The 26,279-nt window shown below is 38.0% G+C and overlaps 1 protein-coding gene across 3 annotated transcripts in view; it reads right to left on the bottom strand.

Moving 5' to 3' along the window:
• Positions 1-3,266: 3,266 nt before the first annotated feature.
• The window catches only part of LOC103499374 (uncharacterized), a 69,517-nt gene continuing 46,504 nt past the window's right edge, over positions 3,267-26,279 (bottom strand). For 2 of the 3 annotated variants that reach the window (XM_051090778.1, XM_008462371.3), the window contains 7 exons: positions 26,180-26,248; positions 25,430-25,552; positions 6,343-6,425; positions 5,341-5,416; positions 4,413-4,595; positions 4,129-4,257; positions 3,267-3,701 (listed from right to left, as the gene is read on the bottom strand). In XM_051090778.1, coding sequence (XP_050946735.1) covers positions 3,540-3,701; positions 4,129-4,257; positions 4,413-4,595; positions 5,341-5,416; positions 6,343-6,425; positions 25,430-25,552; positions 26,180-26,248 — 825 coding nt within the window. In that variant the 3' untranslated portion in view covers positions 3,267-3,539. Of the gene's footprint in view, positions 3,702-4,128; positions 4,258-4,412; positions 4,596-5,340; positions 5,417-6,342; positions 6,426-25,429; positions 25,745-26,179; positions 26,249-26,279 lie in introns of all 3 variants that reach the window. The other variant, XM_008462369.3, reaches the window with a different exon arrangement.

Genomic DNA, 26,279 nt, shown 5'->3' on the forward strand with positions numbered 1-26,279 from the left:
AGAAGTTGGCTAATCCGATTGCAATTCAATTATTGGGAATCAAATTTATGTAAACTATTAATAGACATTCACCCACACCATCAACTTACTCACCAGAACGCCAACTTATTAATAATACATGTTTTAAAAAAAAGAAAAAAGAAAAAAAAGAAAAAACAAATGTGAATCCAAATGCACACTACCCCTCAGCTCTAAGCATTAATTATGAATGATGTTAGAGTTTAATCCTAAATTATATTTTTTATACAAATTAAATATGAGACAACCTAAATGGGCTTCAAACTATGTAATATTATTGGATTTTGTTTCCTTTCTTTCTTTCTTTCTTTCTTTCTTTCTTTCTTTCTTTTTCTTTTTAGCCAAAATTGATATAATTTGGGAGATAATTAATTGTTTTCAATTTATTTAATAAAAGATTTGAAATTTTTAAATTTAAATTGACAAAAGATTTGATAGTGTAATTATTGCTATTTACGTGAATATCTCTATCAAAGAAAATATGACATCATGGTCCATTAAGCTTAACAAGTATTGTCGGTCCAATAAAATAAATTTGAGATTCGTGAACTGAAAAGGCGCCATCTTAATGGAATATGTAGAGACGTTTAGAATCTCACACTAGAAAAACTAAGAAAACTCACACTATTTATAATATAGATGAGCTACTCTTCTAGAGTACGAGAGTAAGTGGGCTCACTCTTTTTGCAAACATTTTAAGTTGGTTTTAGGTATGAAAGAAACACTTAGGCATTTGTAAGTCGTTTTGAGAGTTTAAGTGTTACTTAGACACTTTTTAGATATTTTTTAGTTGGTTTTGAGTTTGGAAGTCGACACTTAGGCTTTTCACAGGTCGTTTTAAGGTTTGGTTTGACAGTGGAAATTGCACTTGAGTATTTCTAGGTCGTTGAAACCTTTACTTTTTGGAAGATTTTAGTGTACATATTAATGATAACTTTTTGAGTCTTTTGATGGTTCAAAAAATTATGGAATGATGTCTATTTTAGGCCGGTACATTTGTCACTTTTTACTTTGATTGTTTTCTCTAGAACATGCAGTTCAACATGCACCTTCTGGACTATTTTGATAGGTGTCGGGTGTATATAGCTTATGGGACTTGAATCTTATGCATGTGAATTTGAAACAAGTATGATTAATTTGGCGTGTTGTTCTTATTTATTTTAATATACTTTTTTCAAGTTTATGTAATTTCTAAAGATCGAGATTGACTTTTTTATGAAGAAAGTTGACTGAACTTTTTTTTCTTTTTTTTTTTCTTTTTTTCTTTTTTTTTTTTTTTTGCATTTTGGTACCAAGTACTAAAGAATTATAGTTTGGAATCTTTTTGGAAGTATTAATGATTATAACTATTTCTTCTTCTTTTTAATTTGTTGTTGTAATATTCCATATATTTTGTTCCAAGAAATTCGATTATATATTTAAAAACTGATCTAGAAACATGTAATACTAACAACAAAGGCGCATTTTCAAAAATAGTAAAATATTAAAATTATTTTCAAAATTTTAGCAGAATTCATCAACTCTCTATAGCCAATTTAATATTTTGTAAATGGTTTCATTTTTTGTGCTATCCCTAACAATTCCCCAAAAATAAATGTTGAACAAATTAAAATAGTTTTTACCAATATTTTTTTTTCTGTCGACAGAAATATGTTAGCAATTATATAGCTCTGACGACATTTTGTGTATAGGCAAAAATAAAACAAACATTATCTAAAAATGTACCATTGGTAATTGTTGTGGCCAAAAGTGTAATTTTTGTCCAAGAAATTATTTTGTGTAGGCAAATATTATTTCTACCAACGAATTTAGCGTGAAAAGAAGTTTCATTTTACCGATGAAAAAATTTTCACTAATAGAAACCATTCTTGCCTATGAAAAAACATGGGTAGAAATGCAAGTTTAGTCAACGAGGAGATATTTGTGAGTAATAAGTTTTTTCTAGTGACGTATTTTGTGTCGGCAGAAAAAGCATTTTAGTCCACGTGTTTACTTGTGTGCACATTTTTGTTGACGTAATGTCAACAAATGTACGTAGAGGAAAAGATAATGGGATTTTAGCCTTGATGCATGTCCATACAAAAGTAACGTCAGTAGAAGCTTCGCCTAGGTTTTTGTTAAGACATGCCCTTTTTTTCTTAGTCGACAGAGATGAAAATTCATGCAATGTCTCATTACCAATTAGTTTTCATTGGTTCTAAGATGGAACTCCCTACTATCAAATATTTGTTGTGTTACACTATTTGCATAGCATGCAGCATAATTCATGTATTGGGTAATTTTGTAGAGCATGCTATGTAACTCATACATTGGTTTACATTGCATGATGTGGTGCGTTAGCATGTTAGTGTATGTATTTAACGTGTTAGTTTATGTTTATTGTTGAAATCCCATGAGAACCGTGTATGTACAATTGTTGTGGTTAGCACTGTCCATTTGTATGTTGTTTTGAGGCTCTTTAGGTGTGAGCTACTTAGCGGTATGTGTTGTATACTAACTCCAACAGATTTTGCAGGTGATGACGAGTGTTTGGTCTTGTTGATGCTGAGGATGAGGATGAGGCTTGAGAAAGATTGAGCATTAGTGATGTCATGTTGTTTTTGTTTCCTTTTCTTTTCTGAATTATTTTACTTACAACTTTTAGAAGTTGCCACATTATTTTAAGTTTAGGATGGTTTATTATGTTTAAAATAGGCATTAGCTCGTGTTGGTTGATTATGGAACAGTTTAAATGAATTGGATTAGAAACTGTTTGAATATTGTTTTTTATTGGACTTAAAATTGAATTGACTCTCAAGTGCTTTGTTTTTATGGTTGGAACCAAAATTTTGTAAATTAAAATTAGTTAAGCATAATTTTGGGTAATTTTGAAATGGATTAGACCAACACATTATTTTTGTTTGTTTAAAATCCTATCTTACCACCGTATTATTAGTTAAAAGAGTTATTGATCCTAAAGAATACTTATTAAGTTTATCTAATGATGCAGCATATTGAAAATGATGACAAAAATGATTGAACAAATATGTTGAACCTAACAAACAAATTTTAGGTCACGCCTCCTGGTTTATTAGAAATCGAGAACACAAATGAATCCATGGAACTAGTCTTGTTCAGGTAAGTTCATCGGTCATACCCTTATCGTACAACATCAATAAATGCGACATTACAAAGTAAGCTCCCTCAGACAACCTAGGATCATCTCTAAAGAAAGGTGGGAGTGGGAGTGGAAGTTTAAACACAATTGATTGGGTTTTTCATGTAAATGTGCATATCCCATTAACTATAAGGTAATAGAACAAGTAAACATAAAAATGTCAAAGGAAAAGAGAGACCCTGTCATGGTAGGCTTTGTAACCATTCTCATAAGAAAACACTATGTTACTTGGAGGGAATCCCCCCGCCTAAACTTTCAGCACGTTTATATGAATCTAACCACGGAGATCGCATAAACTGGATTGTGGATACTAAATGAAGATACATACAAAGAAACCACCAACCTACAAACTCTAATCTCACTTTTACTCATCCATCTCCACCGTTGCACCCTTGAGATGCAGGTGTTTTTCCCTCTTCTGAAACTCAGTCAAACCCTTTCCACTTCCTGTCACACCAACCTTCCCATTCGGGTCGTCCGGAGACTTGAAAATGCTCTCCCTCTTCCGTCCAGAGAAGAAACCAATCTGCAAATTTGTATGTATAAATCATCATCAGACAAAAGGACTCCCAGTTGGGAAAATATTAATTAGACATTAAGTTCGCTACATCCTTTGGGTTATAGAAAGTAGGTGAGCGTGGTGTTGGAGACTTTGGTGAGCGTTTGGCTCATGAGAGAGGATACTAAGCCCTCTAGAATGTGCTGTGAAGTGCTGGTGCTCTATTTCTATAGCTAGTAATGAGTTGTTGTTTTTCCCTGAATTAACACAAGAGTGTTCACCATGTGATTTATTGGATGCTTGTTGGGAAGAAAAATATTCTAGCTATTAATATTCTGTTTTGATTAATGTCAATTGAAATACTTTTCAAAAACATCCTTTTGCCTTTGGGGTTTTTATACCTGTTGGGCCTCAATATAAAACAAACCAAAATGCTAGATTTCACAACATTTACCTTCTTAGATTTCCCTTTTGCTGATTGAAACTGCTGCCAAGCATTCTGCCGTTTATTTTGGGTAACTTCAAGCTGTTCTATGCGCATCTTTGACTTGAAGGCATGTATTTTCTTGCGTTTGGTGGCTTTCTATACAAAACAAATTAACATCAGTCTATATATATCTGTATTTCAAGCACCACAGGTACAAAACAAATGTACTACTACATTTGTCTTAAATAACAAACTAATTACTGGACTAATAAATTAGTTGCCACAAAATATTACAATTATCAACTACTTACTACATCCTCAGGATCATCAGGTTCAATTCGAAGTTTTGATGGTAAATTTCGGGATTGAAAGTCAACAGAAGCAGCTTGAGCAATCTTGCGTTTGATAGCCTGCTTTGTAGCTTCAGCCATTCTTTCTGCTTCAAGCAAAGCATTAACTTCCAGTTGGATTGTTCTTACATTTGCAGGGTCCACCTAAAATTAGTAGATACCATAAGTGTTGACAATTAGTGCACTACTGAACCAATTTTAGTTAAAAGGACAATAATTACATTTAACAGGTATGTCTATATGTATGTGAGTACATGCATATGTTTGTGTAGTTATATATAGAACTCCTAAACCTCAAAAATATATATATTATGATTTGTACTCCTAAACTTCATTGCGCTCTCCCTCGTGCTAACTCTTCTTGTATTTTGCAGTTGTTTCTCCCATGTATCAATCGATAATGTATGCATTTTTTTCTTTTAAAAAAGAAAGGATACCTTATTAGTTATTGGCCTAGTAATTATTAGGGTAACATAAATAGGAGAGGGTCTGAGAGAATGAGTTCAAGATACCTTTGAGTTATCTAGGAAAACCAGAGTAAACCAAAATGCAAGAATTTAATGTTCAATCAAGTCTTGCAATGAGAGACCATGGTATTTATACCAGCTAATCCAACAAACAAAGGAACTAAAACCAACCAAGAATCAAGATGGCCTTCCAAGAATTCTTACATATGCTTTTAGTCCTAACGCCTATGGATTGCACCCATCCAAAGGGAAATGCGTCCCGTACAGACTCACCATGAATCCATTCCTCACATTTCTAGTTAATTTAGAGAGACGGACCCAGATCATTTTGAAGAAATACTAATACTCATTTTTTGCTGATAAAAGATAACGCTCTTAAAAATAATCAAAAGTCCTGCAAATAGCAGATGTAGAAACCTTACCTCTTCTTTGTTTCCCCAACCATCATAACTAACATAGAAACCATTTACAGTGTGAGCTTCAATTGTAGCATCGTACCTGAATATTCAAACAATTGAACACAATCAAGGGAAAATTTCTGTTTCTATTAAAAAAATAGTTGAAGGAAAAGTAGTTAAACAAAAAGGGAGAAATAAAAAAGCTTCAAAAGGGGGCAGGAAATATTGGAGCTGAGAGAAGTAAAAAATGCGTACATCAACAAAATCGGTGTATATGCTTGGAAGCCTAGAAACTAAAGTCAGCTTCAAAGATAGACTTATCATTCACTTCGATAAGAGACCAAGTGTAGATGCTATTTCAAATGCTCAAAACAAGATAACTGAACAGAAAATCTTTTTAAAATAAAATGGTTAAATTGTTTAAAGAACAAGAGGGGGCATACAAAAAATAGCCTGAGAAAGGTAACCTCAAGAACTAGCTATGCACAAAAGGGCTCTAATCTAAAAAGTAAGACTTAGCGAGAACTGGAGGGGGAGATGAAGACGAGTTTAGGTTCATAATACTCACAAAGGGGAGTAGCCGTGGCAGTATTAAATTGGTTTAACCAAACTCTTAATTTAACATGGTTTTTCATCCTCTTTCTTTCTGGGAAGACACTAAGGTTACTCTTTAAGATAAATTAAAGATATAAATTTACAAAATTCGTCCAATTTTGAGATAGCCAAGCCGCTGTTATAGTAGAACAATAACCTGATCTTCATTAACATCCATTTTGCAAAACTAACTTTATAGAAATGTCGCAGCTTCTTATATTGGATAGGGTAAAAATCTTTAAAAAATAAATAAATAGATTTAAAATTTAAAACCCCTCCATGCAGACACTTATTATTTTCGTACTTGGGTCCTTGGAAAACTTTAAGCACGCATCTTCAACGTCTCTTTTCTAACTAAAAAGAGAATAAGTTGGAGAACAAACTTCCTTTTTAGAAAGTAAGATGATAAATTTCTCCTTTTGTTTTACTCACCACTCCCCGTCCTCACTCCAAACAGCTTGAACTTTTGTTCCGATAGGAAATTTCTCATGATAATCAGACATGCTTCCAGCTTCCTGCATACCAAGAACATAGAATGTTAGATCACTGACCATCTCTAGTAATGAGATATTAGGATTATTAGGAGAATACTAGTATGGTTAGTAGAAGGGGAAAATAGTAATCAGATGGTTAGTTTGTTAGGGTTTTTTGCTATAAATAGAAGGTGTGGGTTGAGAAGAAGTGCGTAAAGAGTTTTATCTGGAATTTCCTAATTGGGAAATTTGGGAGAGGATTCTTTGCCTTTTTTTTCTTTTATTTTATTTTATTTTTTTCCTATTATTATATAGAAACAACTTTCATTGAGAAAGAAGGAAAGAATACAATGATATAAAAAAAACCCAGCCAAACAAAGCACTCCACCTATAAAAAGTAGCTAATTAAAATGTTTACAAAAGGTCTTCGAAACTAAAGCCCAAATGGACACATGAAATCTATCAAATCCAAACCTCATTATGGTCCCTCTCTACCATGCAGTGTTTTAAAAGGCACACTTGAGCACACACCTAGGCCCAAGGCACAACATTGGCACCTTGCCTTAGATAGAGGCATTGAGGAAGGTGCGTGCCTTCCGCAAAGCGCCTCTTTGGGCTTTTTTTTTCTTTACAAATCCCTTAAAACACAAATTTGGCTACCATTTAATACAAAATATAATATAATTATATTTTTCTTAACCTAATTGGAAATAAAGCATCATTATACAATTTATACCTATGGCTAAGATTGATTTAAAGTACGAGCTGAACCTCTATTTCTCCTCCTCCTCTTCTTCTTCTCCTTCTCCTTCTTCTTCAAGAAAAGAAATAACAAAACACCTTCCCGGCTCTTTAAAAAAACTGAATGCTCATCAACTTCTCCTTCTCTTTCTTCTTCTTCAACAAAAAAAAAAAAAAAAAAAAAAAAAAAAAAGACAACACCTCCTCGGCTCCTTTTTTGAAGTTCATTCTTTGAGTTTTGTCTTCAAAGAACAGAAAAGAGTAAAATAAAGCAACCTTTAAGGCTTCAACTTCATCTCTTCTTGCTGGAAACTCCCAAAAACAGTAGCGTTCAAAGTTCCGTCTTCATTAAATTTTTTGAATGTCCCAACTCCTAACTTTTGTGGTCAATTTCTTACATTAGTTTCTAATGAGTTTAGTTTTCTAAATAATTAGATGGCTGAGGACAGTTTAAGAGAAGATCCAGCAGCATGGACATATGCTTGATTGCAAAATGAGAAAGAAGTTAATACATTAGTGTGGAATTTTGTCAGACCTCCGATTATACATCAATATAGTAGGAGAAAGAAGAATAAAGAAAAGAATGTAGAGCATTGTCAAGTTGGTTAGGAAGTAGGTCGGTTAGGAGTGGGGACCACTGTTGAGTATTATAAATAGAAGAATGAGAGAGAAAGGGAGTTGGTTAGAATTTTTGTCGAAGTCGTTCACTGTAAACTCTTGAAAGATACGGTTACGGGAGAGAGAGAGAGAGTTACTATCAAATTGTATTTTACAATTCGAAATTCTACATTGTAATTGTTTCTTGAATTCAAATAAAGATTTCGCAATTCCCTTCTTGAGAATTTATGTGTTGGATTTGTGATCTAACATATTGGTATCAGAGGCAAAATTCTAAGAAAACCAAAGAAAATGGCCAAAAAGAAGAAAGAGAGGTTCGATGCACTGGAACAAGAAGTATCAAAGATGAAGTCTGACTTACAGAATTACCGGTGATGGAAGAGAAATTAGCGACGATCATGAAAAATATCGAATGTTTAAGTGCACAGAACGAAAAGCAACAACAACATCAACAAGCGTTGATGAAGAACCTGGATCGGTTGAGTTTGAAAGCCGATAATCAACAGCAGCAGCACCAGGTACTTATGAAATACATTGAAAGCATAGTTAACGAAAAATCAGTACAACTTCCAATATGGAAGGATCGTCCAGTACATCGAAGGAAAATGAAGGAAAAAAAGTGGAAGGAATAACAATAAGCAATAATGTGAGAAGAAATAAAAGCGAACTCAAAGGAAGAGGAAGATAAAACTGTTGAACGAAATAAATTTAGAAAGCTGAGATGCCTGTGTTTAACAGAACCGATCCTGATTCCTGGTTGTTTAGAGTCGATCCATGTTTCCAGATCCATAAATTGACTGAATCAAATAAAATGATTGTATTTGTTATTAGCTTTGATGGACCAGCACTTGACTGGTACCGATCCCAAGAAGAGCGGGAAAAATGTACCGGTTGGGCAGATAAAAATGAAGGTTGTTAGAGCAGTTTAGATCTATCCAAGTGGAAGATTCTTTGCGATTAAACAGACTTCTACAGTAGATGAATATAGAAATTTATTCGATCGATTAGTAGCACCTTTAACTAATCTTTCGAATAAAGTTCTAAAGGAAACATTCATGAACGGATTGTTTCCTTGTATTCGAGCTGAGGTTGAATATTCTGAACCAGTTGGTTTGCCTCAAATGATGTGTTTGGCTCAAAAGGCAGAAGTCAGAGAATTAATCAGGAGGGAAGCAAATCTTTATGGTTATTCAGGAGGGAAGTACTTATATAACCCAGCCAATTATAACAAACCGAGGGAAGTACTTATATAACCCAGCCAATTATAACAAACCGAATAGTGGCGCAAACGCAAATGAAGGAAAGGCAGAAGTATCTACACCTATGCTAGCTGATGCTGAGTTTAAGGCGAAAAGAGAGAAGGGTTTATGTTTTAAATGTGATGAGAAGTATTATTCAGGGCATAAATCCAAGGAACCTGAATTGAGGGAGATAAGGATGTTTGTTGTTAATGCTGATAATGTGGAGGAGGAGATCATTGAGGAAGAGTATTATGAGCAGAAGGAGTTGAGTATGAAATGGAAGGTGGAATGAATGTTGTCGTAGAATTGTCAATCAATTCAGTGGTTGGTCTTACTAACCCTGGAACTATGAAGGTGAGGGAAAAAATATTTGGAGAAGAAGTGGTTGTCTTGATAGATTGTGGCGCCACGCACAACTTCATATCCAATAAATTGGTGACTGAACTGAAACTATCGACCAAGAAAACCTCTCATTATGGGGTTATTCTAGGGTCAGGCACTGCGATTAAAGGGAAGGGTGCATGTGAAAATGTGGAGTTGCTGTTGAATGACTGGAAGGTTACGGCCGAATTTTTACCACTAGAATTGGGGGGAGTTGATGCAATATTGGGTATGCAATGGCTTTATTCCCTGGGGGTGACCAAAATGGACTGGAAGAATTTGACAATGACCTTCCATGGAGAAAATAAGGCGGTGATAAAGGGCGATCCTAGTTTAACCAAAACTCAAGTAGGGCTGAAAACATTAATGAAGACTTGGAGTGACTCTGATCAGGGGTATCAGGTGAAGTGTAGAGCATTGGAAGCAGAAGTGTTATTACCAGAAGAAGCAACTATTGAAGAAAATACTAGTGCACCTGAAGAAGTGCAGAAGATACTGACCATGTACAATGAAGTTTTTGAATGGCCAGAGACATTACCACCAAAAAGAACTATAGAGCATCAAATACAATTGAAGACAGGGACTGACCCAGTGAATGTAAGGCCCTACAGGTATGCATTTCAACAAAAAGCATAAATGGAAAAACTTGTAGATATGTTGTCTTCAGAAGTAATACGGCCCAGTAACAATCCATACTCCAATCCAGTGTTGTTGGTGAAGAAAAAAGATGGAAGCAGGAGATTTTGTGTGGACTATCGTGCCCTCAATAATGCAACTGTGCCAGATAAGTTTCCTATTCCTGTTATTGAGGAATTGTTTGATTAGTTGAATGGCGCTAATCTGTTTTCTAAGATAGATTTAAAGGCTGGTTACCACCAAATTAGGAAGCATAAGGACATTGAAAAGACAGCCTTTAGAACCCACGAGGGACACTATGAGTTCCTTGTTGTGAAGCCCTTTGGGTTAACAAATGTGCCAACCACATTTTAGTCTCTCATGAACTCTGTTTTTCGATCTTACTTGAGAAAGTTTGTTCTAGTCTTTTTCAATGATATATAGATATACAGTAGGGGAATGGAGGAGCATGTATATCATTTGGAATTAGTGTTTGAAGTATTGCGTGAGCATAAACTTTATGCAAACAAGAAAAAATGCAACTTTGCTTGTCAGAAAGTTGAATATTTGGGCCATATTGTTTCAGGAAATGATGTGGAGGTTGATACTAAAAAGATAAGGTCCATTAAACAATGGCCTGTGCATAAAAATGTGCGGGAAGTTTGTGGATTCTTAGGACTCACTAGTTATTGTAGAAGATTTGTGCAAAACTATGGATCCATTGCAGCTCCTTTGACTCAGTTGTAGAAATTAGGAGCATTTAAGTGGAATGGGGAAGCACAAATGGCTTTTTAGCGGCTGCAAGAGGCTGTGATGAGACTTCCCGTATTAGCATTGCCCGATTTTGATGTGCCCTTGAAATAGAGACGGATGCTTCGGGATATGGTATTGGGTTGTGTTAATGCAAAACAAGAGACCAATTGCCTGTTTCAGTCACACACTAGCCTTAAGAGATCGTGCCAAGCCTGTTTACGAGAGAGAACTTATGGCAGTGGTGCTAGCAGTACAACGCTGGAGGCCTTACTCGTTGGGGAGAAAGTTTGTAGTGAAAACAGATCAAAAATCCCTTAAGTTTCTGCTAGAACAGAGAGTTATTCAACCACAGTATCAAAAGTGGATCGCAGAACTCTTGGGATATTCGTTTGAGGTGGTTTACAAGCTGGGCTTAGAGAATAAAGCAGCGGATGCACTGTCTGGAGTGCCTTCTTCTGTTTATCTGAATCAGTTGACAGCACCGACATTAATTGATCTTAAAATCATTAAAGAGGAAGTTGAAAAAGATGAACAGTTTAAAGAGATTTTGATGAAGCTACAAAGTGGTGAAGAGGTCCAGAATTATGCCTTGCAACAGGAAATGCTACAATATAAGGGAAGATTGATAATAGCCAACAAAACAACTCTAATACCAGCCATTCTACATACCTATCACAATTCCGTTTTTGGTGGGCATTCTGGGTCCTTCGAACATATAAAAGACTGACTGGAGAGTTATTTTGGCGTGGGATGAAGAGAGGTGTGCAAAATCATTGTGAAGAATGCACTGTTTGTCAAAGAAACAAGACTTTGTCACTGTCACCAGCTGGGTTATTAACGCCTCTGGGCATTCCAACTAGAATATGGGATGACATTTCGTTGGATTTTATTGAAGGACTTCCTAAAGCGGCAGGTTTCAAAGTGATTTTTGTAGTTGTGGACCACTTTAGTATGCCCATTTCTTAGCTCTTAAACATCCTTTTAATGCCAAGATCGTGGCTGAACTATTTGTTAAGAAAGTGGTTAGATTATATGGTTTCCCACAATCGATTGTCTCAGATAGGGACAAAATATTTTTAAGTAACTTCTAAAAAGAACTGTTTAGACTGGCTAGAACAAAGTTGAACAGAAGAACAGCATACCATCCTCAAACGGATGGGCAGACTGAAGTTGTTAACCGTTCAGTAGAGGCTTATTTGCGTTGCTTCTATGGTGAGCGACCGAGGGAATGGATCAAGGGGATTCGTTGGGCTGAGTATTGGTATAATACCACATACCAGCGTTGATTAGGAGTTTCTCCTATCCAGGCAGTCTATGGAAGAACACCCCCCCCCCCCCCCAATTTGTTATGGAGAACATGAAACATTCAATTCAACACTGGACGAGCAGCTTAAACAAAGAGATGTAGCTTTAGGTGCCTTAAAGGAGTAATTAAGGGTTGTTTAAGAAGATGAAGACTTATGCTGACTTAAAATGAAGACATGTGGAATTTGAGGAGGGAGATATGGTTTATCTGAAGTTGAGACCGTATAGACAGGTATCTATGAGGAGAAGAAGAAATGAGAAGCTTTCCCTGAAATATTTTGGGCCTAATAAAGTGATTAAGAGAATTGGGTCAGTAGCTTATAAGTTGGAGTTACCAACTGCTACAATTCATCCAGTTTTTTATGTATCACAGCTTAAACGAGCTTTTAGAGAGTGTCAAAATCCTTAAGAGCTAGCTCCATACATAACTAAAAACCATGAATGGTTGGCAGTACCGGATGAAGCGTACGGTTATCAGAAGAATGATCAAGGCTGCTGGGAAGTGATGATGAGTTAGAAAGGACTGCTTAGTCATGAGGCTACGTGTGAGAAGTATGATGATTTTCATCAATCCTTTTCGGATTTTCACCTTGAGGACAAGGTGAAACTCGAGCAGGAATGTACTGTTAGACCTCCGATTATACATTAGTATAGTATGAGAAAGAAGAGTAAAGGAAAGAATGTAGAGAATTGTCAAGTTGGTTAGGAAGTAGGTCGGTTAGGAGTGGGGGCCACTGTTGAGTATTATAAATAGGAGAATGAGAGAAAAAGGGAGTTAGAATTTCTGTTGAAGTCTTCACTGTAAACTCTTGAGAGATAGGGTTACGGTAGAGAGAGAGAGAGTTACGATCTAATTGTATTTTACAATGTGATTTCCATTCTACATTGTAATTGTTTCTTGAATTCAAATAAAGATTTCTCAATTCTCTTCTTGAGAATTTCTCTGTTGGATTTGTGATCCAACAATTTTATTCAAAAGCAACTAAAGGAGAAGTTCAGAGAACGAAAAAACACCTAGATGGTGGTGGTAGAAATGTCACTGCTTGTAGAAAATTCCTTGATCACGTGAAGGAAGAAATTAAAGCTCAAGAAAAAGGAGATTAAAGAGTAAAGAAATTTAATTGTTAATATTCATGTGGACACTTATGGTATTGAGGATGAAGAAGAAGATGAAGAAGAAGAAGATGAAGATAAAGTGTGTGCAAGTAACTCGAATAAAAGAGTGGCAACGGGTTCAAAGAAGCCAAGGCAAAAGGGTCCAATAGATGTATATTTTACACCTAACCTGGAAGTTGTGGTTTAAAATCGAAAGAATGACAAAGGAAAGGGAAAACAAGCATAATCAATGAAGCATACAAAAAAGAGACGAGGGAGCAAACCCTCCAAAAAATTTCTCATTGGTTTTATGATGCTGGAGTGCCTCTAAATACTTGCACTTATGATAGCTTTGCCCCTATGATTGAGGTAATAGGAGGATCGACCCATATGATTGAGACAATAGGACAATTCGATCTTGGAATGAAACCACCATCGTATCATGAATTGAGAGTGTCGTGTTTGAAAAATGAATTAGAATCCACAAATGAGTTGATGAAGGGCTATAGGGCCGAGTGGGCGAAGGTTGGTGCACCATTATGGCTGATGGATGGACTGTAGATGAAAAAGAACATTAATTAACTTTTTAGTTAATAGTCTTAAAGGCACCATATTCATTGAGTCTACCAATGCATCAGCTTATGTAAAAGGATGGAAAGAAAATGATTGAGTTGATCGGCAATTTCATAGAGCGCATTGGAGAAGTCAATGTCATACAAGTTGTTACTGGTAGTGCCTCAGCAAATGTTATGGTAGGTAAGAAAGAACGCAAAGTACCAACTCTTTATTAAATTTGTTAGTCTTATGCTTACACATTTAGGAAGCCAAAATATGATCTTATTTTACTTCGTTGGATTGTTAGAAGCAAAATGACAACAATTAATTTGGTCTCCATGTGCCGCTCCTTGCTTAGATTTAATGTTGGAGGATATACAAGATCCCTCATATTCACAAAACATTAAAAAGAGGCATGGATGTTAGAAATTCCATTTATGTTCGTCCATAATTGTTAAACATGATGCGATGGTTTACAAATCAAAGGAGTTAGTTAAAGCAGATAAAACTTAATCTGCTACAGCTTGCATAACATTATCAAGTTTATATTGCCAGAAAAATAATTTGAGAAAGATGTTTACTCCAAAGATGTTTACTCCAGATGAATAGAAAAATAACAAATACAGCAAAGAACAACAAGGAAAGCAGGTTACTCAAACAATTTGGTCATAACTTTTAGGAATACCATTGTGTTTGCTCTTAAAGTATCTAGCCCTTTAGTGTGAGTACTTAGGTTGGTGGATGGTGAGAAGAAGCCTCCTATGGGATACATTTATAAGACTACGGATAGAGCTAAGGAGGCCATTGCCAAATCCTTTGATGGTAAAAATGAAAAGTACAAAGACATTTTTACAATAATTGATCGATGATGGGATCTTTAGTTGCATCATCCTTTGCATGCAACCGGATATTATCTAAACCCAAAAATCTATTACTCAAATCCAAATATTCAAGTTGATGATGAAATTGTCAATAGGTTGTATAAGTGCATAACAAAGATGGTGGACACTCAAAGATAAGATACTTAAGATACTTGGAGAGCTAACCAATTACAAGAAAGCTGAAGGACTATTTGGAGGAACAAAATATCTTAAACTTTAAGTCTTTGATTTTTTTTGAAAAGGAAACAACTCTCGTTATTCATATATATGTACAATGAAAGAGACTAATGCTCTAAGTACACGAGGGTTATACAAAAAACATAAAGCATAAAGTATAGCTAGGATCAGCAAGCGCACCTAAACATGATGCTGACACCTCCTTAGTGTCACAATCGTAACTTCTCAACAAGATTGTGCGGCACTTGCTTAGCTCAATCAGCAAGTCAACCGTTCGATAATCGGAATCCGCGGACAAACTCGCAGTATGACGTAGCCTCCCTCCCCGTTCTTGGAAAAATGTTTTTATAAAACGGGAGAGAGAAAGTAAATAGTTGAAAACGTCATAAAGAAAGCATTGAAGACTGTCAATTGCAAGGAAAATAACTCAGCATGCAAAGAGTGCGACAAGGCTTGGGCGGGGGTCGGACTGTTCATGTACCCCCTATAGTACATATTGAGAATTTTGGCCTTGGCAGGCTTGCATATGAAAAAGCCGAAATGTCACACTGTGACTCGGCGACACCTAAACGAAAGAATTAACCTAAACTACTTTCAAGACATAAAGATAAAGTGATTTGGGGGTATTCGGGCATACGGCCAACGGTAAATAATACGTTGGACAATTATGTCCCTGACATTCTCCCCCACTTAAACGGTTGACGTCCTCGTCAACTTGCGAAGCTGGAGCTCTTCGGTCTTCTGCATCCACGCTTCAAAATCTTCGACAGGTCTTCCACTGGTTACCTCCACGAGGGGCTTCTTCCGCTGCACCAGGAATTTATGTACCTCCCTCGTGGGCCTTCTAACAACCCTTACTCTGTCAGCAAGGGCTTGCTCGACTTCTCTGTCTTCCTCCAGGTCCAGGTTGACAGATGATCGTACGACATTGCTGCACCGTTAAATGGGAGCTTGGTCTTCCACTCGGCTCAAGAGGGCATCGCTCTCGATCTACCCCCCTCCTCCATCGGCCTTGAAGCTTCTTCTAGGCACACTCGAGCGATGTCGGCCATCTGTTCCCATTCCTCCTCAACTCTGTGAACTTGAGGGCGGTCCCCTACGTAAGGACCATCAGCGAGAGGCGGCAATACAGGATGCCTCTTACCTTTAATCTCAAACGAACTTCTCTTGCTCGGCGAGTCTGTCTGAGCACTATGACCGAATTGGGTTACCTTCAGCAGTTGAACCCAATTCTTTTGTCTGCCATCAACACAATGATGCAGGTATTCTTCGAGCACACAGCTGAGTTGCTCGGCTTCTACTTTAGGAGTCTTGGTCGCATCGGCGACCCCAAGACTTGGCCCCTCGATCATGGCTTGCTTCGAACCATTGAAGGTGACCCGACACTCGAGGTTCTCGCTCCACTGAGTGTCTTCTTCTCTCGACGACCCACCTTGGTGGCACTCCCCCACATGAATCGGCACGCTCACCTGGCCCTGCACAGAACAACACTTTCCTCCCTTGGCATCAGTAAGACCCAGCGGCGCCACGGGGAACTCGTATGCTTCATGCCTAGTGACACAATTTTTCTCGAGTCCCTTTGCCTTCGTTGTTCTTACTCGACATTGCCTCGATCGGTCGTCTAACTTTGGGAGATGCTTCACTCCACGTGGGCGGCCATCAACACACTGTTGTGGGCTTCTGTCCTTCTTCTTCAGGGAAAGGACGCAGGCTCCATACGGAGCTTGTACGGGTATACTACACCCGGTATTCGACAACATCTCTGATGGTTCCCGAAGTTTGGTCAACTCCGGCGGCACCATGCGATAAGCATTCTTCGCATGCGCGTTTGCCTCTGATGGCGACTCTACCCCATGGTCGGTTCTCCTCCGCATCGACGAGGACTTGGGCCATCTACTTGGCATCACACCATGGCACTTCTCTGGGACACACAGAGTGTCCTTGGGGACTGTCTCCCCCGGCTTTTCCAACGCCCCAAGCAGGATCTCCACAGATGGTGGTTCCTCTTGGGCGCGACTCTTGTCTAGTTGCATGGCCGATATCGTTTTAAACCCGTTGGGCTGACGAATCTCTGCTGGCACTACCGTGGGAAAAGATCCGGCGATCGCTAGACATTTGGCTGAAGGCATTGGGATGACTTGATGTTCAAGGAGGAACTCCATTCCCAGTACTACATCAAAGTCGTCCATCTTTACAACTACAACGTCTACGGGGCCTTTCCATCCTCCCAATTTTATCGTCGTTTGCTTCACCAACCCGACGATAGGTAGAGCAATGGAATTCACGGCCTTCATCCTTCCTGAGTCCTTCTCCCAACGGAGCCTTAGACGTCTAGCTTCCGCCTCAGTTATAAAGTTGTGGGTTGCACCATAATCAACCATAGTGCTCTTAGTCTGCTTTTGGTTGATCCAGGTGTCAACATACAGTAAGCCCCCTTTCGATGGCACGTGGCTCTCCCATGACTTTTTCTGGAGAGATGACATGTATTTTATGGCCCCTATTCGGGTCTTTTCGCCCCCATCTATCAGGCCCGCTTCATCCTCGACTTGATTTGACTTATCGTCTGAATCCGCAATTAAGGAGGCCTGAAACGCATGGAAGTCGACTTTGTTCGGGCATTCCCTTGCCAAATGGGGCCCCTGACATATGAAACAACTGAGGGGACGCTTGGTTGGGCTTCGATCATTCGGCCTCCGCCATGTATTTTCGGTGGTTGACTGGTAAGGTTTGCGGTCCTTACCAGAACGTTTGTCTCCCCCGACAGCTTTGGGAGAGCTCGGGCGACTATCCCTGTTCCTTCTTGGTGAGGAACTTTGGTTACGTCTCGCATCTTGAGAGTCACTTGTCAGATCGAACAACCGTTCGGCTGCTGCATATGCTGACGTGAGGTCTTGGACCCTTTGTTCATACAACTTGGCCCTCGCCCACGGTTTCAGCCCTTCGACAAAATAGAAAACTTTGTCTTTCTCTGACATATCCCGGATGTCTAGCATTAACCCTGCGAACTGCTTCACGTACTCCCAAATCTCGCCAGTGTGTCTTAGATTGCGCAATTTTTCCCGAGCCAGGATTTCCACATTCTCGGGGAAAAATTGCGAGCGGAGTTCTCTCTTCAGGGCGTCCCAAGTATCTACAGTGCAACGTCCTTCCTGTATGTCTACGTATCGGGACCTCCACCACAACTTTGCATCTTCAGACAGATGCATCGTTGCCAATGTCATTTTGGCTTCTTCGGTGACGGTGTTTGTAGCCTTGAAGTACTGTTCAAGGTCGAAAATGTAGTTCTCCAGGGCCTTTGCATCCCTTACCCCACAGAAGGGCTTTGGTTCTGGGACTTTTACTTTGCTAACCGAAATTGCTCCTCCAGCTGGAGCTTGGCTTGCCATTGCTCGCATTGTGAGACTCAGTCTTGCGTTCACGTCTGCGATTTCATTCCTAACGACATCGAGGGTGACTCTAAAATCCTCCGACATGCCGTTTATCATCTCTAATAGTGTCTTCTGAGCGTTATCAAGCTCGCCGACACGTTCTTCCATGTGGGCAGCAAAGCCTGAGGAACTCTCCCCACGCTCGTTGTTAATAGTTCTTCTGGCGTTGGTGTTTTCTTCTAGGGCGTCAACCCTTGCCAAAACTCTTGTATTGGCAACCCTTCGACACGGCCAGCTACCGCATTGATCATGTTAGCTTTCTCAGAAATTTCGTCGACACGAGACTCCAAGTAGCGGATGGAGTCAGGAACTTCAACTAGGTAGAGCATCTGCTCTTCTATCTCTACTAGTCGGTCTCTCTGGGCTTTGCCCGATGGATTCGACGACGACATGCTTCGGTGTAATCGTCAATTAGCCAATTTGGCTCTGATACCACTTGTCACAATCGTAACTTCTCAACACGATTGTGCGGCACTTGCTTAGCTCAATCAGCAAGTCAGCCGTTCGATAATCGGAATCCGCGGACAAACTCGCAGTATGACGTTGCCTCCCTCCCCGTTCTTGGGAAAATGTTTTTATAAAACGGGAGAGAGAAAGTAAATAGTTGAAAACGTCATAAAGAAAGCATTGAAGACTGTCAATTGCAAGGAAAATAACTCAGCATGCAAAGAGTGCGACAAGGCTTGGGCGGGGGTCGGACTGTTCATGTACCCCCTATAGTACATATTGAGAATTTTGGCCTTGGCAGGCTTGCATATGAAAAAGCCGAAATGTCACACTGTGGCTCGGCGACACCTAAACGAAAGAATTAACCTAAACTACTTTCAAGACATAAAGATAAAGTGATTTGGAGGTATTCGGGCATACGGCCAACGGTAAATAATACGTTGGACAATTATGCCCCTGACACTTAGCACCCTCATCATATCGTTAAAACATAACATCAAAAATCGATTGAGGCTTATTAATTCTAGTTATGTCTTTGATTTAACATTGAATTACATTCCAATTGAAAGCTACTAATATACTTTTGATCTATAGTGAAATGGTGGGATGATTTCAAACAATCAACTCCCAACTTGCAAAAGTTCGCTGTGAGAATTTAAGGTCTCATTTGTCGTACCTTGGGATGTTAAGGTAATTAGAGCGCTTTTGAACAGGTTAGTTATCTACTATTACTTGTAGTGCCTTTAGATGTGAATGTAATTGAACTGAAAAATAAAACTTTTGTTCTATAATTGCAGCATCATAGCAAGAAAAGGAATAGACTTGTTCAAAGTTGACTAAATGATTTAGTCTTCATAAAATATAATAGTGCACTAAAGCTCGATATAATATTCGAGACATCATCCACCCCATCTTTATGTAAGAAACCAATGATAGTAATGAATGGTTGCTTGAAGAATGGATGATAATTCAGAGGAGGATGATGATCTTGTTTTCGACGAGTATTCTTTAACATATGGTGATGTTTCAAGAGCTGGTAGAGCAAAGAACCTACCTATTATTCTAAAGTTGGTTCCTCAAGAACTACGTCTAACACTAAAGCTTCATGTCCATCTTCAGCTTCCACACAATTATCGCCCCAACCCATCCCCACACCAATTAATTTGGATGACTCTGAGACGAATGAAGAAGATATAGATGGTTATAAGTCAAATGATGGAGAGAATGAAGATGAAGACCTATTTAGTGAAAATGACTTGGATCTTAGGATTTTAGAATTGTATCTGTGATTGTTTTCGTGTCATTTCACTTAACTTAGTGTTGATGACTAATTTTAACTCTTATATTTCTTTTTTTTACAAGTCTTATTTCTATCCATCTATGTTTTGGTTGTGTAAATAAATGTGTGTTTATGTATTGAGCCTCACGAGAAAAGCCTACACTTAGGCTCCAAAGGGGTATTGCGCCTTGGGGATTTTAAAACATTGCTATCACGAAGCACTTGATCTTTCCTTCCCCCCCCCCCCCCCAAACATCCCAAACCACAGCGTACACCCAGCGAGTAGTATTTTCAAGATAACCCTAGGCACGCGCCTCAGGCGAGAGGCAAGGCAACCTCCGATTCTTGCACCATGAAGGCAACTTCAACCAAGCGCTCGCCTAGTAGTGCCTCTTATCGCCATGTTAAGCCTTCATTGTTTAAGCGAGCCGCTTGTCATTTTTTTTCTTTTTCCTGTTTTTCTTTTTAATATTTCATAACTGAGAAATAAAGGAGTTGGGACTTAGGAGTACAAAAATGATCAAACGAAAGAGAAGATTTAGAGGATCAGGAAGACAGAAAATGGTGAAGTATAAGAAAGAAGATACAAAGCAAGAGAAGTAGAAGAAAAGAAGAAAAGTGAAAAAATAATAGAATAATAGTAGGAAGAAGAAAAATAAGAAGAATTGGAAAAGTTGAGAGAAAAATGAAGAAGATGAAAAGTCCAAACTTGTGAAAATAAGAGTAAGAAGAAGATGTAAAGTTTAATGTTATGAAATTAAGAGGAAAAAATAGAAGTTAAAATGTCCGAAGTTATGAAAATGCACCTTCATTAATGTTCAAAGCATGACACTAAAAAATGTTCTTGCATGCTACATGTTGCAGTCTCTCTCCTCCTTTACTGACAAATGGCCATTATTTCTCTTTTCCGGTCAATGTCTTGGTAGTATCATTTGTTAATCAATTTTTTTATCTTTGTGGTTAAAGAATAAAAATCTATTACGAAACAATTCCATTATTTAAAGCATGTCCTTTTTAATTGTCATAGGCTCAATCTTATAAGCTTTTCTGATGGTGTAAGTCCAAGTTTACTTAAGTATTACATAGTCTAGATCTATTTTTGTATTTTGAGTATTAAATACTCCTTTTCTTTTACCTTTAATAGTTTAAGGTAATGATAATTTATTATTAAGTGCACCTTGCTTTACTCAGGCGACACCTTTTGGTCGCCTCTCTCCTTGAGGCAATTAGGAGACTTATCACCTTAAGGTACACCTTGTGCTTTGAAAACACTGCCCGCAAACCACAAAAAACACCCTTTTGCTCTAAAGGGCGAATGAAGGAACTCCTCGACCGTAGCACGAACACTCCTTTCGCCAAAAAAGTCAAAGCCGAACTCCTGCAAAAAAGAACTTCACACAGCACGCACATACCGGCAATCCCAAAAGAGATGATCAAGGTCTTCCTCCACCTTTCCACAAAGCAAACAGCAAAAAGGTCCAATAAGAAGAGTCCTCCTCCGAACAAAGCCTATCAACAATGTTAACTCAACCAAGTAAGACTCGCCAAATAAATAACTTTAACTTTCGTCTCCCAACTAACCAGATGGGTACCTAAACCTCCGTCCATCCCTTCCCAAAGAAAATATCTCATATACTTCTTGATAATCTTGCAAACCAAGCTAGGGACCCTGAACAGGAAAGATAATACACGGGGATACCACTCAACACAAATCTAATCACAAATCTAATCAAGGTCAGCCTACCAGCTTTTGAGAAAAAACCTTTTTTCCACACCACCAATCTCTTAAAGATCTTTTTTTTCGAAACGGAGACAAGCTTCTTTATTAACATAAAACTTAAAGTACAAGAGAATTATACAACAAGAACAATAAATAAGCCTATAGAGGGGATCAGGCCAAAGAATAATTATGTTTCAACTAATTATAAATCAAGAAAACCTCAAGAAATTCCTTCTCAAGTTCAGGTGTGATTGCAACAATAGATTCTACATACTTCTTGGCAGCTGAAAGTTGCTGTCAATAGTCCTCAACTTCCTTCTTGCAGTACTCAAATTGCACCGATGCTTGTAGAGCAATCTTTTCATGCTGCTTTAGATTAACCTTCAATTTTCTGATTTTTGCTTCAATTTCTATGGAAGAAATATGATTCTTAGTCAAGCTCTTAATTTCAATTGCACAATGAAACCTCTGAATGTTAAAATTTGCAGCTTGGTCGACAAGCTTCGCCACAACACTATCCAAGTCATCTTCCCGCTCTATAGATTCTAATTTCTTTTTCTTTTTTCTAAACCCTAAATTTCACGACAAAAAAAAACCCTAAAACAAGCCAAATTAAACAAAAGCAAGAACCTAGGATTCGAATAAGGGAAAACGAAGGGAGAGGGGGAAGAGGGGGAGTGGTGAACAATAATCGGAAGGGTTGGGGGGGAGTTGTGAACAGAGCATCTCTTGCAGCTCTTTACACAAACAATATCCCAAAAACCTCTCGACCAAGGTAAGAGAAGGGAAAAGAGCCTATCTAGCAATCAAACATCTCTGTCCACCTCTTAAGCTTGTCCTGATCACTATTAATTCCAAATATAGTGCATTTGTCCCTATTGATTATAAGCCAAGGCATATCTTCAAAGAAGGAAGCAATATGGCCAAGGATCAAGAAAGACTCTTCTCTACAAAATAATATTGTATCATCCACAAACTGAAGGTGCGATAAGACCACTGCATTCCCGCCAATCCTAAAGGGCTCAATGATATTTCCTTCCACCCCCTTGAAAATGAGCTGACTTAAGACATCCGCGAGAAGTAAGAAAAGAAAATCTTTGATAGTGCTTCCATTTCAAACCATTCTAATTGTTTTTTGTAGTATCAGTATGTTTTAAGAGTTAAAAAGAGAGGTACAAAGAGGTAAGGGAGAATTAGGAAAAGAGGTTATCCAATTGGCTGGGAACAAAATCAAAGGTTAGTTATGAAAAGCTTTAAGGAAAAGTGAGTCGGTCTTGTCTTAGGTTTGGAGGATTAAGGTCCCTAGAAAGGTGAAGTTCTTTTCTTGGCAGGTTCTCCATGGCCGCCTCAATACATTGGATAGGTTGTCCAGAATTTTGCCTTTGTTTTTCTCTAGAAATACAAAATTTTTGCCTCGATTAGTTGGTCCTTCATGTTGCATTCTGTGTCGAAAAGCGAAGGAAGACTTGGATTGCCTTCTTTGGCATTGTGAACTAGCAAGCGCATTTGAGATGATTTTCTCCGGACTTTTGGCTTGTTGTATACTTCTCATAGAGATGTTAGAAGGAATGATCGAGGAGTTCCTCCTCAATCTGCCTTGTGGGAAAAAGGTTGGTTTCTTAGGCGTGCTTCTGTTTGTGCCATCTTGTGGGTTTTGTGGAGAGGAATAAGAGGGTGTTTAGGGGAGTTGAAAGGGGGAGTGGGGAGATTCAATCGATTCTTTGGTATCATGTTTCTCTTTTGGCTTCAATTTCGAAGACTTTTTGTAATTATCCTCTTGACATGATTTTGTAAAGCTGGCCCCCTTCGGGATCCCCTGTTTTTTGTGGGCTTGATTTTTTGTCCACCTGTGTATTCTTTCATTTTTCTCAATGGAAGCTGTTCATTTCTATCAATACACACACACATAGTTTATCCTCAACATATTTGTATCCTAGTTTAGAAATTGATGCATCATCATGTCATGTTGTATCTATGTCCCTTATCCATATTTGTGTTTGTGTTTCTAAGATCACAATTTAAAAAGATGGATCTTTCTTAGCATGGGAGTGATAAGATCCAGAATGGCAATTTCATAATGAAAATCCATTATAGAGTTCTTAACTTCTTTTTGAAACAAGAAACAAGAATTTTCATTGAAGCTCCAGTGAAGGAATACAAAAAAATCAATAATAATCCTAATAATACTAAAACCTCCTCAACAAGGTACCATTTTTGTGAGCACTCAAAGGCACAATTGTACAACTGGTAGAAGTAGAACAAATTTGATTCAGGTTGTTTTGACAATGAACCAAAATTAAAAATCTAACCAAAACGTTAAAATAAAGGTCACGATTGCTGAGCTCCGAGCAAGAGAGGCCTAAGAAGAGAGGAGCTAGGGAAAACTGAAAAGCATTTGACTTAGAAACTAAAAAAAAACACAAAAACCAACAACTCTATACTAACCAAAAGCATAATCAAATTCCAAAAAAGGGAGCCAACTAAAAGATGCACAACCGCATTAAATTCCAAGCCAAATTAAAAACCTTGTAATATTTCAAAAAAGGCATCATTATACCAACCGAAAACCTTCAAAATGAACATCTAAAAGGAAAAAGATCTTCAAAGCAACAACCCAAAAGGCCTATAGAATACCAAGAGGTGTTTCTAGTTGCAGGACAAACATAACGAAACAAGTAAAAAACGCCTGCTGATTTATATTTTGTCCAACACTGGAGTAAAAAGGTTACTCCAATTGACAATGACGTGTATCAAAGACTTGTAGAAAGATAATCCACATATCACATTCTAGATTGGATATTGCATTATATGACAAGCTTTGTTGGTCAATATATGGATGGTCTAAATGGGCATCATCCTGGGGTTATAATAGGACTTTAAAATACTTAGAAGGCCCTCCAAGTCACGAATGGTTGTTTCAATAAGTCATCAAAGAGACTAACTCTATATAAATGTTGGAGGAATTGGCCCAGAGAATTAGTTGATCAAAAATCTATAACCATTATTTTTTAAAAGATCATGGCACAATAAAGCACAATAGTCATTAGTTTAAGCATTTGGGTCAACAAGTGATTTAACATGGTATCAGGGCCCCTAAAGCCCAAATGGGTATTTAGTCGATCCAAGCATGGCGAATCCAAAGAGTCACCATCTTGAAAAGGCATGTTGAGAATCCCACATTGAAAGAGTGGGGAGAAATCACAACCTTTACAAGATACATGGACTACTCATTACCAATTGATTTTGAGATGAAACCTCATGTTAGCTAATATGAAACCTTATAATGACCCATGCATCACTAGGGACACTACATGACCCTCTAAAACTATGTTCCTTTCCCCCAAAGATTCACATGATAGCACACACCCCTACCAACTATAAGAAACGGCACTTCCCATATTAGGGCGGATGGAGAATTGATTCTCGAATTGTTAGTAATGGTTGAAATCAAAAATATAAATCACTTTTGAAGTAGAAGCTTACATAGAGGAAAATAATTGAATACCAGCCCAAACACATGCACCGCAGAGTATTATTAAATTAGCACATCAGAATAAACCACATGTGAGTTAATGCTTATGGAGGATGCTCCCATATAATGCAAAGATATTAATCCTTCAAAGCACAGACAGACACAAATGTGTTTGCAGTTGCACATGTGAGCACGTACACAAAACAGTTCTAACATACACAACGAACAACACTAAGATCCAAGCAGTGCGCTTTAAATCTAAGGCTATAACCATCTATAACATTATGGTGCTTCCAGCAGAAAAAAGCATGCGCAAATGAGGACAAATGTGAACTTACCATTTCATTTTCTTTAGGCTGCTGGAAACCAATTGATGCACTGTCATCACCCGTTTCTACATTTGATCCAGAAACCTCATTTTGCTTTGCTGTTGAAAGAAGTTCTTCCGTCAAAGCGATAACCTGCATTACTGCAACTTTAGCCCAAGTCCAATGTTTCAGTAAAAATATATCTCCAACCGTAGATTTCATAAAGAGCAGGTATTTATCCCCAAAAAAAAAAAAAGAAAAAAACACAAGAACTTAAATCTCAGGATCAGCATCTGAAAGGAGGTCAGGGGAAGAGCAGACTGGCCATCACGAATATTAGCACACCTGCAAGGGAACCAAGGTAGAAGTGATGTGCATCTTGATGAAGTTTCAAATTTTTTACACATATCCAATAATGATCACTTATGACCAGAGATTAAAGCTCTGGAGCACACAAATGAAAGACACAACCCCCTCACCTTTTCCTCCCAAAAATGAAAATGACAATCTCCACAGGGGCCATAACTCTTTCTTATTTCAACAACATGTTTCCTTTAAAATGAAAAAGGAAGACAAACAAACAAAATAAAGCAAATATGTCTGGAAACCCACATAATAAAAATAATAGTTCTGAGCGTTCTCTGATCGTTAGTGTTACAGCAGAAGCTGAACCTAAAAATACATTCGGCGGGAATATGAGGAGTGCTAAACCATATATACACATATGACGAGTTCACAATGAAGGATAGACATACTAGGAGGAAAAAAAAAACAAACTACCTCTTCAAGCTCTTTTTCCATATCAATGTATTCAGAGTTGCCAGGATCATCATCTAACAGCTGTCTGACCTGGATCAGAATAGAAAAAAGTTATTTTACC

This window comes from Cucumis melo, chromosome 10, assembly GCF_025177605.1.
Source record: "Cucumis melo cultivar AY chromosome 10, USDA_Cmelo_AY_1.0, whole genome shotgun sequence".
Lineage (NCBI taxonomy): Eukaryota > Viridiplantae > Streptophyta > Magnoliopsida > Cucurbitales > Cucurbitaceae > Cucumis > Cucumis melo.